The sequence below is a fragment of the Choloepus didactylus genome, chromosome 12 (genome assembly GCF_015220235.1).
Source record: "Choloepus didactylus isolate mChoDid1 chromosome 12, mChoDid1.pri, whole genome shotgun sequence".
NCBI lineage: Eukaryota > Metazoa > Chordata > Mammalia > Pilosa > Megalonychidae > Choloepus > Choloepus didactylus.
Genome location: NC_051318.1, coordinates 7,530,664 through 7,544,792, shown reverse-complemented (window position 1 = coordinate 7,544,792; position 14,129 = coordinate 7,530,664). Strand labels below are relative to the sequence as shown.

The 14,129-nt window shown below is 37.8% G+C and overlaps 1 protein-coding gene across 3 annotated transcripts in view; it reads left to right on the top strand.

Annotated features, from left to right (window-relative positions):
- BRCA2 (BRCA2 DNA repair associated) overlaps nucleotides 1-14,129 on the top strand; it is a 73,634-nt gene that overhangs the window by 6,414 nt on the left and 53,091 nt on the right. For all 3 annotated transcript variants that reach the window (XM_037799822.1, XM_037799824.1, XM_037799825.1), the window contains exons 4-9: nucleotides 215-323; nucleotides 1,847-1,893; nucleotides 5,457-5,497; nucleotides 5,907-6,018; nucleotides 11,261-11,310; nucleotides 11,599-11,707. In XM_037799822.1, coding sequence (XP_037655750.1) covers nucleotides 215-323; nucleotides 1,847-1,893; nucleotides 5,457-5,497; nucleotides 5,907-6,018; nucleotides 11,261-11,310; nucleotides 11,599-11,707 — 468 coding nt within the window. The remainder of the gene's footprint in view (nucleotides 1-214; nucleotides 324-1,846; nucleotides 1,894-5,456; nucleotides 5,498-5,906; nucleotides 6,019-11,260; nucleotides 11,311-11,598; nucleotides 11,708-14,129) is intronic.

Sequence of the window (14,129 nt, the reverse complement as noted above, 5' to 3'; positions counted from 1 at the left end):
ATTATGTGCTTAATGTGGTCATGATTGGAGGGATATCCCTTGAGACATCCCTTTTGGGAGAATCATCAAACTGGAAAATCTCTACAGGCTGAACTCCCCATACATTCTCCTTCCCAATACAGCTGAGGCTTTTTGCTTTTAAATACTAACAAAAAATGAAAATTCATAATGCAAAGCATATACATCCTCACTGAATTTTTATACTGTATTTCAGGAAACGATATTGCCCACAGTAAACATAGAAGTCACTGTACAGTGAGGGCTAAAATGGACCAAGCAAGTGATGTTACCAGTCCACCTCTAAATTCTTGTCTTAGTGAAAGGTATGATGACACTATTATATTACATAAATGAAACTTTTATATTAAAATAAATAAATCATTGGTTTTTCATATATTCTAAGAATTTTTAAGTAACAAAAATATTGATGGAAAGCATTAAGTTCTTGAAATACCAGTTTTAAAGGGTTTATTTGTTTATTTTGAATCTTTGAACAGAATATGATGCTATTACAGATTTACATTCACTTTACCAAATTTTTAAGTTCAAAATACACAAATTCCTAGCAGATGGGAAATTTGTGAGTATATTATACTTTTCTTCAGTGGTCATTTTAAATATCACTTAGTGGTTACTTAATTCTTCCAGAGGTATTTTTTTTTTTTTTATTAAATTCAGTTTTATTGAAATACATTCACACACCGTACAATCATCCATGGTATACAATCCACTGTCCACAGTATGATAACATAGTTATGCGTTCATCACCACAATCTATCTCTGAACATTTTCCTTACATCAGAAAGAACCAGAACAAGAATAAAAAATAAAAGTGAAAAAAGAACACCCAAATCATCCCCCCATCCCACCCCATTTGTCCTTTAGTTTTTATCCCTATTTTTCTACTCATCCATACACTAGCTAAAGGGGGTGTGATCCACAAGGTCTTCACAATCACACTGTCACCCCTTGTAATCTACATTATTATATAATTGTCTTCAGGAGTCCAGACTGCTGGGTTGGAGATTGGTAGTTTCAGGTATTTACTTCTAGCTATTCCAATACATTAAAGCCTAAGAGGTGTTATCTATATAGTGCATAAGAATATCCACCAGAGTGACCTCTTGACTCCATTTGGAATCTCTCAGCCACTGAAACTATTTCATCTCATTTTGCATCCCCCTTTTGGTCAAGAAGATACTCTCAGTCCCACGATGCCGGGTCCACATTCATCCCCGGGAGTCATACTCTGCGTTGCCAGGGAGATTTACACCCCTGGGAGTCAGGTCCCACGTAGGGGGGAGGGCAGCGAGTTCACCTGTCGAGATGGCTCAGTTAGAGAGAGAGAGGGCCACATCTGAGCAACAAAGAGATACTCAGGGGGAGACTCTTAGGCACCATTAGATGCAAGTTTAGACTCTCCTTTGTGGTAATGAGCTTCATAAGGGCAAGTCCCATGCTCGAGGGCTCAGCACATCAAACCGCCAGTCCCAGTGTTTGTGACAACATCAACACCAGTCCAGATGAGGATGTCCAACACATCCGCACCTTCCCCCAGATCCTCTGGGCTGGGGAGGGGGAGGCTGTAAATATATTTTTTATTATCTGCCTAAATTACTCTAGGATGTATCACTACTTCACTCCAGCAAGAGGTATTTACTTTTTAAAAAATAAAATAAAAATAAAAAAAACAACAAAAACCAAACAAGTAAGATACAAAAATGTAATTATTTAAAGTGGTATGATTGAGATTTTTAAAATAAGATTGTTAACTAGTGTTTTGTCACTTTTTGCCATTTCTGTTATCTTTGGAATAATGAGAATGATTTACTTTGTTTTGTTTTAGTCCTGTTCTACGACGTACACATGTAACACCACAAAGAGAAAAGTCAGGTATGATTAAAAACAAAGCTTTGTATTCTTAGAATACTAGAATTTTGAAACAACTCTTAGAGCTTTATATATAAAACTTAATGTGGAGAACCTAAGATGGCGGCTAGTTGAGACAGAGCAAAGAAACACCTCCGTGAAAAATACTAGATAAAAACCAGAAAGTGACCCACAACACCACTTCCAGCAATGCACCATATGGACAAGGTCTGCTAAAACCACAGGGACTGTGCACTTGGTGAAACCGGGAGTCTGCATTCTGAAACAAGTGAGTAAGCTGGCTGAAAGTCCTTCGGCCGCGCTGCGGTGTGGGGAAACCAGGGGTTGGTGTTTGGAGACGGACTAGTTCTTTTCAAAAAAAAAAAAAAACTCCAGGAGCGGCTGCAGTTACAACAGTGAGAACCATGCAGTGAAGCACAGCAGGAGCGGGCTGTGCCAACCTCTTGGTGTCTGGCATGGAGGATAGACCACTGTTGATTCCCTCAGGGCCAGGGGGACAGAGGGGAGTGCCAAAAGGAGAAAGAAACTGCGCTGCTTGCAGCCGGGCTCCCTGACAGGCTTGAGACACTCCTGCCCGGGGCCGGACCCACAGCCCAGAGCCACACCAGGAAACCCAGTGTGATGGGGAGTGTATCCCACGGCACTGCGCACACGCCACAGTATCGGCCGTGGACAGTGGCCTTGGGTGCACACACAGCTAGTTGTCCCAGAGCTGGTAAGGTGGAGCTATGCGAAAAGAGGGGGCTAGGGTTGAGATGCCCCATTCAGCCACCTTTGCATCAGGCTGGGAGCACCCCTGGACTGCCTGGCGGCCCGGGGCTTCCCTTGAGGGACGGCGCATACTTGTGACGTAGCACAGCCTTCCCTCAGCAGAGGTCCTGGAACATCACAGCTGAGGAGGGGGGCCCGCTCAGAAAACCCAGGGATGCTACGTCAATGCTGGGGACTTGTGGGTCAGCGGCGGAGAAAATCTGGAGCAAAACTGAAATAAAGGCTTAGACTCTTGCAACAGCTTGAATCTCTGGGAACACCTGGGAGGTTTGAAGATTAAAGCTGTCCTGCCTCCCTAACCACCTAGACACACGCCCCACATTCAGGGTGTCCAGTACGAAGAACACACCCAAACTGAGTTCACCAATTGAACCCCACAAAAATCATTTCCCCACACACCACAAAGACAAAGTTGAGGAGAACTGACTTGAGGGGAATAGGTGACTCGTGGGGACGCCATCTGCTAGTTAGTTAGAGAAAGTGTACACCACGAAGTTGTAAATCTGAAAAATTAGATTGGTATTTTTTATAACTTCAAAGAACCCTATCAAGCAAAGCAAATGCCAAGAGGCCAAAAACAACAGAAAATCTTAAAGCATATGATAAAACCAGACAATATGGAGAACCCAATCCCAAACATCCAAATCAAAATTTCAGAAGAGACAGTACTTGGCGCAATTAATCAAAGAACTACAATTAAAGAATGAGACCATGGCACAGGATATAAAGGACATAAAGAAGACCCTAGAAGAGCATAAAGAAGAAATTGCAAGAGTAAATAAAAAAATAGAAGATCTTATGGAAATAAAGGAAACTTGGCCAAATTAAAAAGACTCTGCATACTCATAATACAAGATTAGAGGAAGTTGAACAATGACTCAGTGTCCTAGAGGACCACAGAACAGAAAATGAAAGAATGGAGAAAAAAATCGAAAAAATTGAAATGGTTCTCAGGGTTATGATAGATAAAATAAAACGTCCAAATCTAATACTCGTTGGTGTCCCAGAAAGGGAAGAGAAGGGTAAAGGTCTAGAAAGAGTTTTCAAAGAAATTGTTGGGGAAAACTTCCCAAACCTTCTACACGATATAAATACACAAAGCATTAATGCTTGGCGAACTCCAAATAGGATAAATCCAAATAAACCCACTCCAAGACATATTCTGATCAGACTCTCAAATGCTGAAGAGAAGGAGCAAGTTCTGAAAGCAGCAAGAGAAAAGCAATTCACCACATACAAAGGAAACAACATAAGACTAAGTTGTGACTACTCAGCAGCCACCATGGAGGCAAGAAGGCAGCAGCATGACATTTAAAATTCTGAGAAAAATTTCCAACCAAGAATACTTTATCCAGCAAAACTCTCCTTCAAATTTGAGGGAGAGCTTAAAATTTTTCACAGACAAACAAATGCTGAGAGATTTTGCCAATAAAAGACCTGCCCTATTCAGATACTAAAGGAGCCCTACCGACAGAGAAACAAGGAAAGGGGAGAGAGATACAGAGAATTTTAGCAGACATATATAGAACCTTACACCCCAGATCACCAGGACACACATGTTTCTCTAGTGATCATGGATCTTTCTCCAGAATAGACCATATGCTGGGACATAAAACAAGCCTCAATAAATTAAAAAAAAAAAAAAAAAAGCAATTGAATCTATTCAAAGCACATTCTCTGACCACAATGGAATACAGATAGAAGTCAATTTTTGAATTGTAACTCCACTATTTACTTCCTACATGATATAAAATACACAAACAATAATGACAAATCAGTGGTTTTGGACTCAATGTAAAATATGTAATTTTTGACAAGATCTATATAAAGGTGGGGGAATGGAGGAGTATAGGAACATAGTTTATGTGTCCTATTGAAGTAAAGTTGGTATCAAAGAAAAACAAGATTGTTATGGATTTAAGAGGTTAATTTTAAGCCCCACAGTAAACACAAAGAAGTTATCAGAGAATATGACCATAGAGATGAAAAGTAGAGTATGGGTTATGAGAAATGGGGGAAGGGGCAATGGGGAGTTAAGAAATGAGTGTAGGGTTGCTGTTTGAGGTGAAGGGAAATTTCTCGTAATGGATGGTGGGAAAGAGCATTACAACATTCTAAATGTGATTAATCCTACTAATGGAATGCTAGGGAGGGGGTGGAATGGGAAGATTTAGGCTGTATATGTTTCCATAATTGGGAAAAAAAAAAAAAAGAAGAAGACAGTCTAAATAGATGACAGTTGAATGCCAGGGATGATCCTGGATGGGATCTGAGGATGGAGGACAGGAGGCTCAAAGGGACACAGTTGGGACATAAGAAAAGAAAAAAAAAAGGAAATATAGAATGTAAGCTTTGTATCAATGTTGAATTTCTTGAACTTTCTTAGCTGTGCTTAATGGGATTGCATAAAAGAATGTTCTTGTTCATGGGAATTGTATATGTGAATTATGGTGTTTGTTCAAGGATGTGTGCAGCTTGCTCTCTTTATGTTCAGAAGACAGCAATAGATGATGGATGGTGAGGGAGGGAGGGTAAGAGAAATGGTGGTGTGACAGCATATTATAGTTGGTGAATCGGGGTGTTGGGGGAGGGGGTCAGGGTATGCTGGAGTTCTGTGTATGGGGTTTGTATTGTTTTTGCAACTGTTTCTATAACTTCAAATTTATTTCAAAATAAAATTTAAAAAAAAACAAAAACTTAATGTTTCCAAGCTTTTTATTCTTAGAATAGTAGAATTTTAAAACATCTGTAAGCTTTACATTTAAAACTTAATATTTTTTCCTTTTCCCCCCCAGTGGTATGTGGAAGTTTATTTCATACCCCAAAGCTTATAAAGGTAAACATTCTGCCTGTTTATTTTTATTCTCGCATTTGCCTGGTTTATTTTTATTGTGGAATAAAGGAGAATTTGACAGCAGTATCATATTTTTGGCCTGAAATTTAAAGATACATACCTAGCATATTGCTTAATATAGGCTTCAGTAAATAATAATGTGATAAACATAAATAAGTAAAAAAATATTCTTAATCATGAGTGCATTTTGTGCTTTTCTATGAAATAAATATTGGACACTAATATAGTCCATTTTAAAGTTAAGAAAACTAAAGCCTTAAAAGTGTGGGACTTAACAGAGTTAGATGATATTTTGGAAGCAGAACAGAAATGGAACACCACGCTTAGCATCCCTTATTGATGGGAGCATGTTAGAAGTATGTATATGTTTAATAAAATATTTTATTTTCAGGGTCAGACACCAAAACGTATTTCTGAAAGTCTAGGAGCTGAGGTGGACCCTGATATGTCTTGGTCAAGTTCTTTAGCCACACCACCAACCCTTAGTTCCACTGTGCTCATAGGTAATGCTTGCAAATGTGTATGACATGAGAAAAGGTAAAGGATGTAAAGGATGTTAATGAATTGCCATCTCTAATAGAAATCTTTCTAAAAGGAAAATATGAAAATAAAATGTTATATGATACTGTTTTTGTTAAATGTGTTAGTATTTCAAAATAATTTTGTTCTGTTTAGTTTGGATTGGGATAAGTCACAAGTACATTAAGTGGTATACTGTAGGGATCAAGCATTATGTTTTAGTATTGCATCAGTAATCTAGAATATCTTTATAAATACTCATTTACCTATAAAAGTAAGCACTTAAGAGCCAGTATTTGTATGGAATTTTGAAGTGATTTTGCAAATCATTTTGATACTTTGGGCACTAAAGAAGCATTAAATAAGTTTTTCTCTCTACTTTAATCTCTTCTACAGGTTTACATTACCAGTGTTACTGAATTGAAGTTTTATGTTTCACAATTGTAATTGTAATCCATGTACTTATCTGAAGTGTTTATCATTCCCATCCAAAAGACTAAGCTCTCTTGCAGGCTTACCATGGTTTCTTGACACATAATTAGTATTTGAAAAATCTGCAGGCAAATGAGTATATGTTAAATATTAGACTGGAATACTTCTGATATTTGAATAAATGGGTCTGTGAATAAATTAATAATTTCATTAACTTACTAGAATCTGGAAATATTTCCAAAGGTAAAACAACTTGAAATCCCTGAGGAATTGAGATTTAGCTAATCATGACAGCATTTGAGGAGGCTATCACCATTCTTTTTTTTATATATATACATTTTTTTATTGTGAAATTTAACATCTGTACCTAACAGAGGTAACTTTCAAAGTATGATTTAACAGGTAGTTAGAGAGCAGATTTCAAAGAACGTTATAGGTCACGATTTCAGTTATTTCCTTGTTGTAAAATACAACATATATACAGAAAGGTGGTAACTTTCAAAGTACAATTTAATGAGTAGCTACAGAGCAAATCTCAAAGAATGCTATGGGTTACAGTTCCACCTTTTCAGTTATTGCCTTCTGGCTATTCTAATACCCTAGCATCCAAAAACAAAATTATTTAAAGACTCACTATTCATAATCCTTTGTTAAATCCTATCTTGTTTATTGCTACCCCTTCCTCTCGTTTAATCACTTTCTTCATCTTCAAGGGTGTCTATGCAGAGAGCACCCTAACCTATTCATATTGAAAAGGGGTGTCAGCATTTTGGGGAAGGGAGCTGCATCTGAGTGTTGTTCTCAGAGAGGTTGTTGCCTCTGGGTTTTAGAACTTGTCTGGCATAGGAACACTGGTGAATTTAAGTTTCTGAGAGATAAACTTAGTGAGTGAAACTTCTATAGAATCTCAGGTAGGGACCTAAGTAGTTTGGTTAGGTCTTGGCATACTGTGGCCATTTGGGATGTCTAGGTGGAGACTGCATAAGAGAAACCTCCAGGACAGCCTCTTGACTCTATTTGAAATCTCTTAGCCACTGTAACCCTATTTTGTTACCTTTCCTTCCCCCGTTTTGGTCAGAAAGGTATTTTCAGTCCCTCGATGCCAGGGCCAGGCTCATTCCTGGGAGTTGTATCCCACATTGCCAGGGAGCTTCACTCCCCTTGGAGTCATGTCCCATGTAGGGGGGAGATTAATGAATTTATTTGCCATTTGGGCTTGGAGAGAGGTCACATCTGAGCAGCAAAAGAGATTCTTTGGAGGTGCCTCTTTGGCATAATTATAGGAGGGCTCAGCCTCACATTTACAGCCCTAGGTTTCACACGAGTAAGCCTCAAGTTGAGGGCTTGACTTGTTAAGTATGGGGCTCCTAATTTCACATAGCGTATATTCTGTCCAAGATAAACAATCAGTGTCTCACATTATCTTCATGTAGTTGTACAATCATCGTCACTCTCATTTTCAAACAGTTATCCCAGAGCTCTTATCAGCCACTAGTTACGCATACACTATTCAATATTAGTGTAGTGCTGGTAAGATATTCCTATTAAATATAGTCTATAATATGCCATGGGTAGTTTTTCCATATACCATTCTGTTGTTAACTCTTTGTACCAGTGTCATACCTTAGACATACTATCATGCAAACATTTATTTATATTTGTAATGGTACTTTGTGGGTTACATGCATTTAAACAAGGACTTTCAGTCATATTTGCCTTTATTGCAGCACTGATGCTTATAATCCCATTAACGAACAATCATCACCCATGTCCATTCCCATACCTTTAAGTTCACCCTCATTATCATATCTGTACCTATTAGGTTATCATTCCTACTTCACTAGTTTCTGACCATCCTTTTTCTCCTTTTTTTTTTTTTTTTTGACAATTTCATTTCTTTTATTTAGATGTTTTTTAATTCTGTTTTACTGATATATGTTCACATACCATAGAGTCATCCAAAGTGTACAATCAGCTGTTCACATTCCATCATATAGTTGTGCAGTCATCACCCAAGTCTATTTTTTTGAACATTTTTCTTGTACCAGAAGAAGTAAACATAGGAATAAAAAATAAAAGTAAAAAAGAACACCCCCCAAAAATAAAAAATAAAATAAAATAAAAACACCCAAATCATCCCTCCTCCACCCTATTTTTCATTTAGTTTTTTGTCCCCATTTTTCTACTCATCCATCCATACACTGGATAAAGGGGGTGTGATCCACAAGGCTTTCACAGTCACACTGTCACCACTTGAAAGCTACATTGCTATTCAGTTGTCTTCAAAGAGTCAAGGCTACTGGGTTGCAATTTGATAGTTTCAGGTATTTAGTTCTAGCTATTCCAATGCATTAAAACCTAAAAGGGTTATCTAAATAGTGCATAAGAATGCCCACCAGAGTGCCCTCTTGACTCCATTTGTAATCTCTCAGCCACTGAAACTTTATTTGGTTTCATTTTGCACCCTCTTTTTGGTCAAGAACATGTTCTCAATCCCACGATATCGGGTCCAGATTCATCCCTGGGAGTCATATCCCATGTTGCCAGGGAGATTTATACCCCTGGGAGTTGAGTCCTATGTAGGGGGGAAGGCAGTGAGTTTACCTGCTGGGTTGGTGTTCTAGTTTGCTAATGCTGCCAGAATGCAAAATGCCAGAGATGGATTGGCTTTTATAAAAGGGGGTTTATTTGGTTACACAGTTACAGTCTTAAGGCCATAAAGTGTCCAAGGTAACACATCAGCAGTCGGGTACCTTCACTGGACGATGGCCAATGGTGTTCAGAAAACCTCTGTTAGCTGGGAAGGCACATGGCTGGTGTCAGCTTCAAAGTTCTGGGTTCCAAATGGCTTTCTCCCAGGACGTTCCTCTCTAGGCTGCAGTTCCTCAAAAATGTCACTCTTAGTTGCTCTTGGGGCTTTTGTCCTCTCTTAGATTCTCCAGAGCAAAAGTCTGCTTTCAACAGCTGTCTTCAGACTGTCTCTCATCTGCGGCTACTCTCTCAGCTTCTGTGCATTCTTCAAAGTGTCTCTGTTGGCTGTAGCTCCTCTTCAAAATGTCACTCACAGCTGCACTGAGTTCCTTCTGTTTGTCAGCTCGTTTATATGGCTCCAGTGATTTAATTTAGACCCACCCTGAATGGGCGAGGTAACACCTCCATGGAAATTATCCAGTAAGAGTCATCACCCACAGCTGGGTGGTGCGCATCTTCACAGAAACACTCAAAGAATTACAATCTAATCAACACTGATAGTGTCTGCCCACACAAGATTACATCAAAGATAATGGTGTTTTGGGGGACATAATACATTGAAACCAGCACTGTTGGCTTAGCTAGAGAGAGAGGGCCACATCTGAGCAACAAAGAGGTACACAGGGGGAGACTCTTAGTCACAATTATAAGCAAGTTTAGCCTCTCCTTTGCAGTGAAGAGCTTCATAAGGGCAAGTCCTGAGATAGAGGGCTCAGCACACCAAACTGCCAGTCCTCAGTGTTTGTGAGAACATCAGCAACAATCCAGGTGAGGAAGCCCAACACCTCTGCATTTTCCCCCCAGCTCTTCAGGGAGGCCCTACATCTATATTTTTATTCTCTTCCCAAATTACTTTGGGATGTCTGGCCATCCTTTTTTAATTGTATAAGATTTCAACAAAAATACAAGTTTAAAGAAATGACTCTGAGTACAGTAATCTGGATTAAATTTGGAATTTCATCCAGAAAAAGTTGACAATTTATAGGCTAGGCATAAAAGATTTAGGAATAGTAATGGAAAAAAAAGTAAATATTGACCCACAACATTGTTCTTTTTTTAGAAGACATTGGACTAGATCATTGTTTTTCACATTATAAATTATGGTCCATTAAAGTTTGTGAAATTTATTTTGGGATTCACACAGACTTTTTTTTTTTTTTTTAATGAAGTTAATAGACTATAAAAAATCAGAGTGCATTACACATAAATAGGGTTGCCAGATTTAGTAAATAAAAATATAGGACTCCCAGTTGCATTTGAATTTCAGATAGATGATGATTAATTTTTTAGTACATTATTACATGGGACATATTTATACTGAAAACTTATTTATCATTTATCTGAAATTCAGATTTAACTGAGAATCCCCTATTATAATTTCTGGCAACCTAATATTTGTGAAACTTTTGTTTTACTTATATGTGTTATACATATGTATAGTCATAAAATATATGTATCGCTGTGGTTTGTATTCAAAAGCTTGAGTTTAAACTAGTTGGTACTCAAATCAGGATTTTAAAAAATTATTTTGTTTTTTCTAGCAAAAATATATTCCATTTCAATTTCTCTTTTACTGAGTGTAATTTAACTGTCTTTTTTTGTTCTTCAGATGAAATAATATGTGTAAAAGCATTTTGAAAAGAAAGAAGTGTTTAACATGATCTGCCTTTAGACAGCACAGTTGTCTAAATAAATGCTAAATAAAGTCTCCAAGTTTTAGCATTTATGTTTGACCACACATCTTCATCTGAATTTTCAAGTCTTGATGGACAGTTACGCTGTAAAATCAGAATCACCAAGCCATAGTTCCTTACCACCTTAAGAGTGGTAATAAGGGAGTGTAGCTTATTCACTGTGTTGATTGACTTTTCTGTTGCTATACTTGGGTCAATTCATTTTGTTTCAAGTGTGTCATTTAATTCAATGATGTATGTGCTTTTTGAAGTCTTACTTAAAAATGGGTAATTAACCATTTAGTAAAAGTTTTTTTGTCAACTTTCATATGTAATATACAGTACAGGCAAATTGAATTTTTTTTTACAGTCAGAGATGAGGAAGCACCTGAAACCATCTCTTTTAATGATACTACTGATGTAAGTAAATAAGACAAATTGATTTTGCTATTGAAATTGCTTGTAATTTTATAATGCCATGATAAATTATTTATCTTGTGTTTTTCAGTCCCTATTTTTTGATTTACTAAGCCTTGGTGAAAATCTCTTAATCTGTTCCTATATGTGATTTTATTGACTTCCCATGAAACGGTGTCTCACTATTTAAGAATAAATTGCATGTATATGCACATTGAACACCCTGTATATATTTTTAATTGCAATAGTTGGAGTTTTTACACTAGTGATTTTTAAATATAACTTTCGCAGATTTTGAAAAGCTGTTTTTCTAACCAAGATGAAAGTCTGAAGAAAAATAAGTTTATCCCTTCAATGTCAGACAATAAAAACAAAAATCAAGTGGAAGCTATACATCATGGTAAGTCCCTGTGTTCAGTTGAACTTCTGTTTGTGTTTGTTTGTTTTTTAACTTTTTATTTTGAAATAGTTTCAAGCTTTTCCTGTTGTCTTTTCCTTTCAACCTCTAGAACTCTCTTTTTTTATCTCTTGTAAGGGCCAGTCTGCTAGTGATGAACTCTCTCAATTTTTGCTTACCTGTGAATGTCTTAATCACGCCCTCCCTTTTGAAAGACCATTTTGTCAGATATAGAATTCTTGGTTGACCATTTTTGCTTCCAGCGCTTTAAATATCTCATCCTGTTGCCATCTTGACTACGTGGTTTCTCATGAGAAATTGGCACATAATTTTATTGAGGCTCCCTTACATGTGGCACTTTGCTTCTCACTTGCAGTTTTCAGAATTCTTCTCTTTATCTTTGACGTTCATCAGTTTGATTATAATATGCCACAGCAAGGGACTGTTTGGGTTTATCCTATTTGGAGTTCGATGAGCTTATTGGATGTGCATAGTCATGTCTTTCATTAAATTTGGAAAGTTTTCAGCCATTTTTTATTTGAATAGTCTCTCTTTCTCTTCTCTTTCTGGGACTCCTGCAATGAGTGTGTTGGTACACTTGGTAGTGTCCACAGGGTCCTCGGGCTCTGTTCACTTTCTTTAAATTTTTTTCTTTCTGCTTCCCTGACTGAATGATTTCCATTGCCTTATCTCCAAGTTCATGGATTCTTCTGCCAGCTCCAATCTGCTGTTGAACTCCACTAGGAAATTTTCAATTTCCGTTACTTGTGGTCTTTAGCTCTGCTTGGTTCCTTTTCATAATTTCCATTTCTATTGATATTCTTTTTGTGTTCTTCTGTTGTTTTCCTGATTTCCTTTAGTTCTTTGTCCATATTTTCCTTTAGCTCTTTGAGCATACTTAGGCGCATTTTTTTAAAGTCTTTGTCTGGTATGCCTAAGGTCTGGTCCTCCTCATTGATGGTTTCTAATGTTTTAATCTTTTCCTTTGGCTGGGTCATTGCTTCCTGTTTCTTTGTATGTTTTGTAACCTTTTCTTGAACCCTGGACATTTTGATATTTTAGTGTGTTTTCACTGGAATTTAGACTCTGAGCCATCTATTCCTTAAGCTCATAACCAGTTAGTGTTATTATGATAGAGCTTTCCTTGAATGCCAGAAGCTAAGAAAAAAAAAAGAAGAAGAAGAAGAAAAACAGAAAAAGAAGAAAACTCCTTTTCCAGTCTTTACATGTTGACCCGTGTGAATGTTCTCTGTCAGGGCTTATCTATACAATGAGTTTAGAGAATAGCTCCAGACCAAAGCATAGGGGCCACCCTGATTCTTTGTGCACATATGTCTTGTCTTGGGCATGTGTGTGTGACCCTAGGAATTCCCCCATTTACGTGCTTCCGAATTTCCCCTCTTCCCTAGGAAACAGTTTCCATGCATTTGTGAGCACTGCACTGGATCCTATCGCCAACAGTCCATTTCCCCAGGCACCCAACTTGACTGCTCTCCCACAGCATGCTGTAGGAGAGCTCTGTGAACTGCCTTCTACACCCAGGGCAAGTTCGGGGACAGCAAGTTCCCTCAGGCCATCCCTAGACAGATTAAGCCAGACAGACATGCTCCCAGTTTGAGCACAAGGGTCACTGTGCGCCCTCAGAACTGGGGCCTGGAATCTGCACTTTGAGCCCAGGCTGGCTCTACGCTGACTTGGGGAAAGGTAGGAGGAGTCCAACAAGAGCACCATGAGATCCTACCGCTTTTAAGTTGCCTTTTTCTTGATTTGGTGCTTGCCTGTTTCCGCAGGCCTTTAAGTGTGTTCTGGAGCTTTGAGAAAGATATTTCTGCCAGTTCTTTCTTGTTGTTCAAAGCTTCTGTGGGGAGACGGAGCCCTGGAGCTTCTCCTCCATCTTTATTGGGATGGACCAAAAAGACCAAACTTCTGCTTTTAATAGACATCATTGAAATATTGCTTCTCTTTTCTTAAAGAGAAAACACATTGTTTCTCCTTTCTTGATTACCAAAGTAGTGTTTTCATCTCAAAGTGTTGAGGGTAGAAGCTAACTTAATTTAGATGAAAATGTTTAAACATTGTACTAAGACACTGCTATTTAAGATTCTTTTGTGACAGAGAAGAGTCATTAGTGAGAACCTTCAGGATGAAGAATTAGACTTAAAATTAACAAAATGCAAATGCTTCATTTCCTAATTAGGAAATACATATGGGTGTAGATACAAAATTCCTACCTAGTTAGGTCATTGTAACTTACAACTTTTCTTAGTATGTGTGTATGTGTTTATATTTGTGTAGGATTGGGTATCTCTGTGTGTGCTATCATATATGTATATATCAGATTTTACTCTCAATTGTTATAGGGCCACAAAATTGATTTGGAACATCTAGTTTGGTATGTTTTAGAATATTAAAATGTACGTATAAT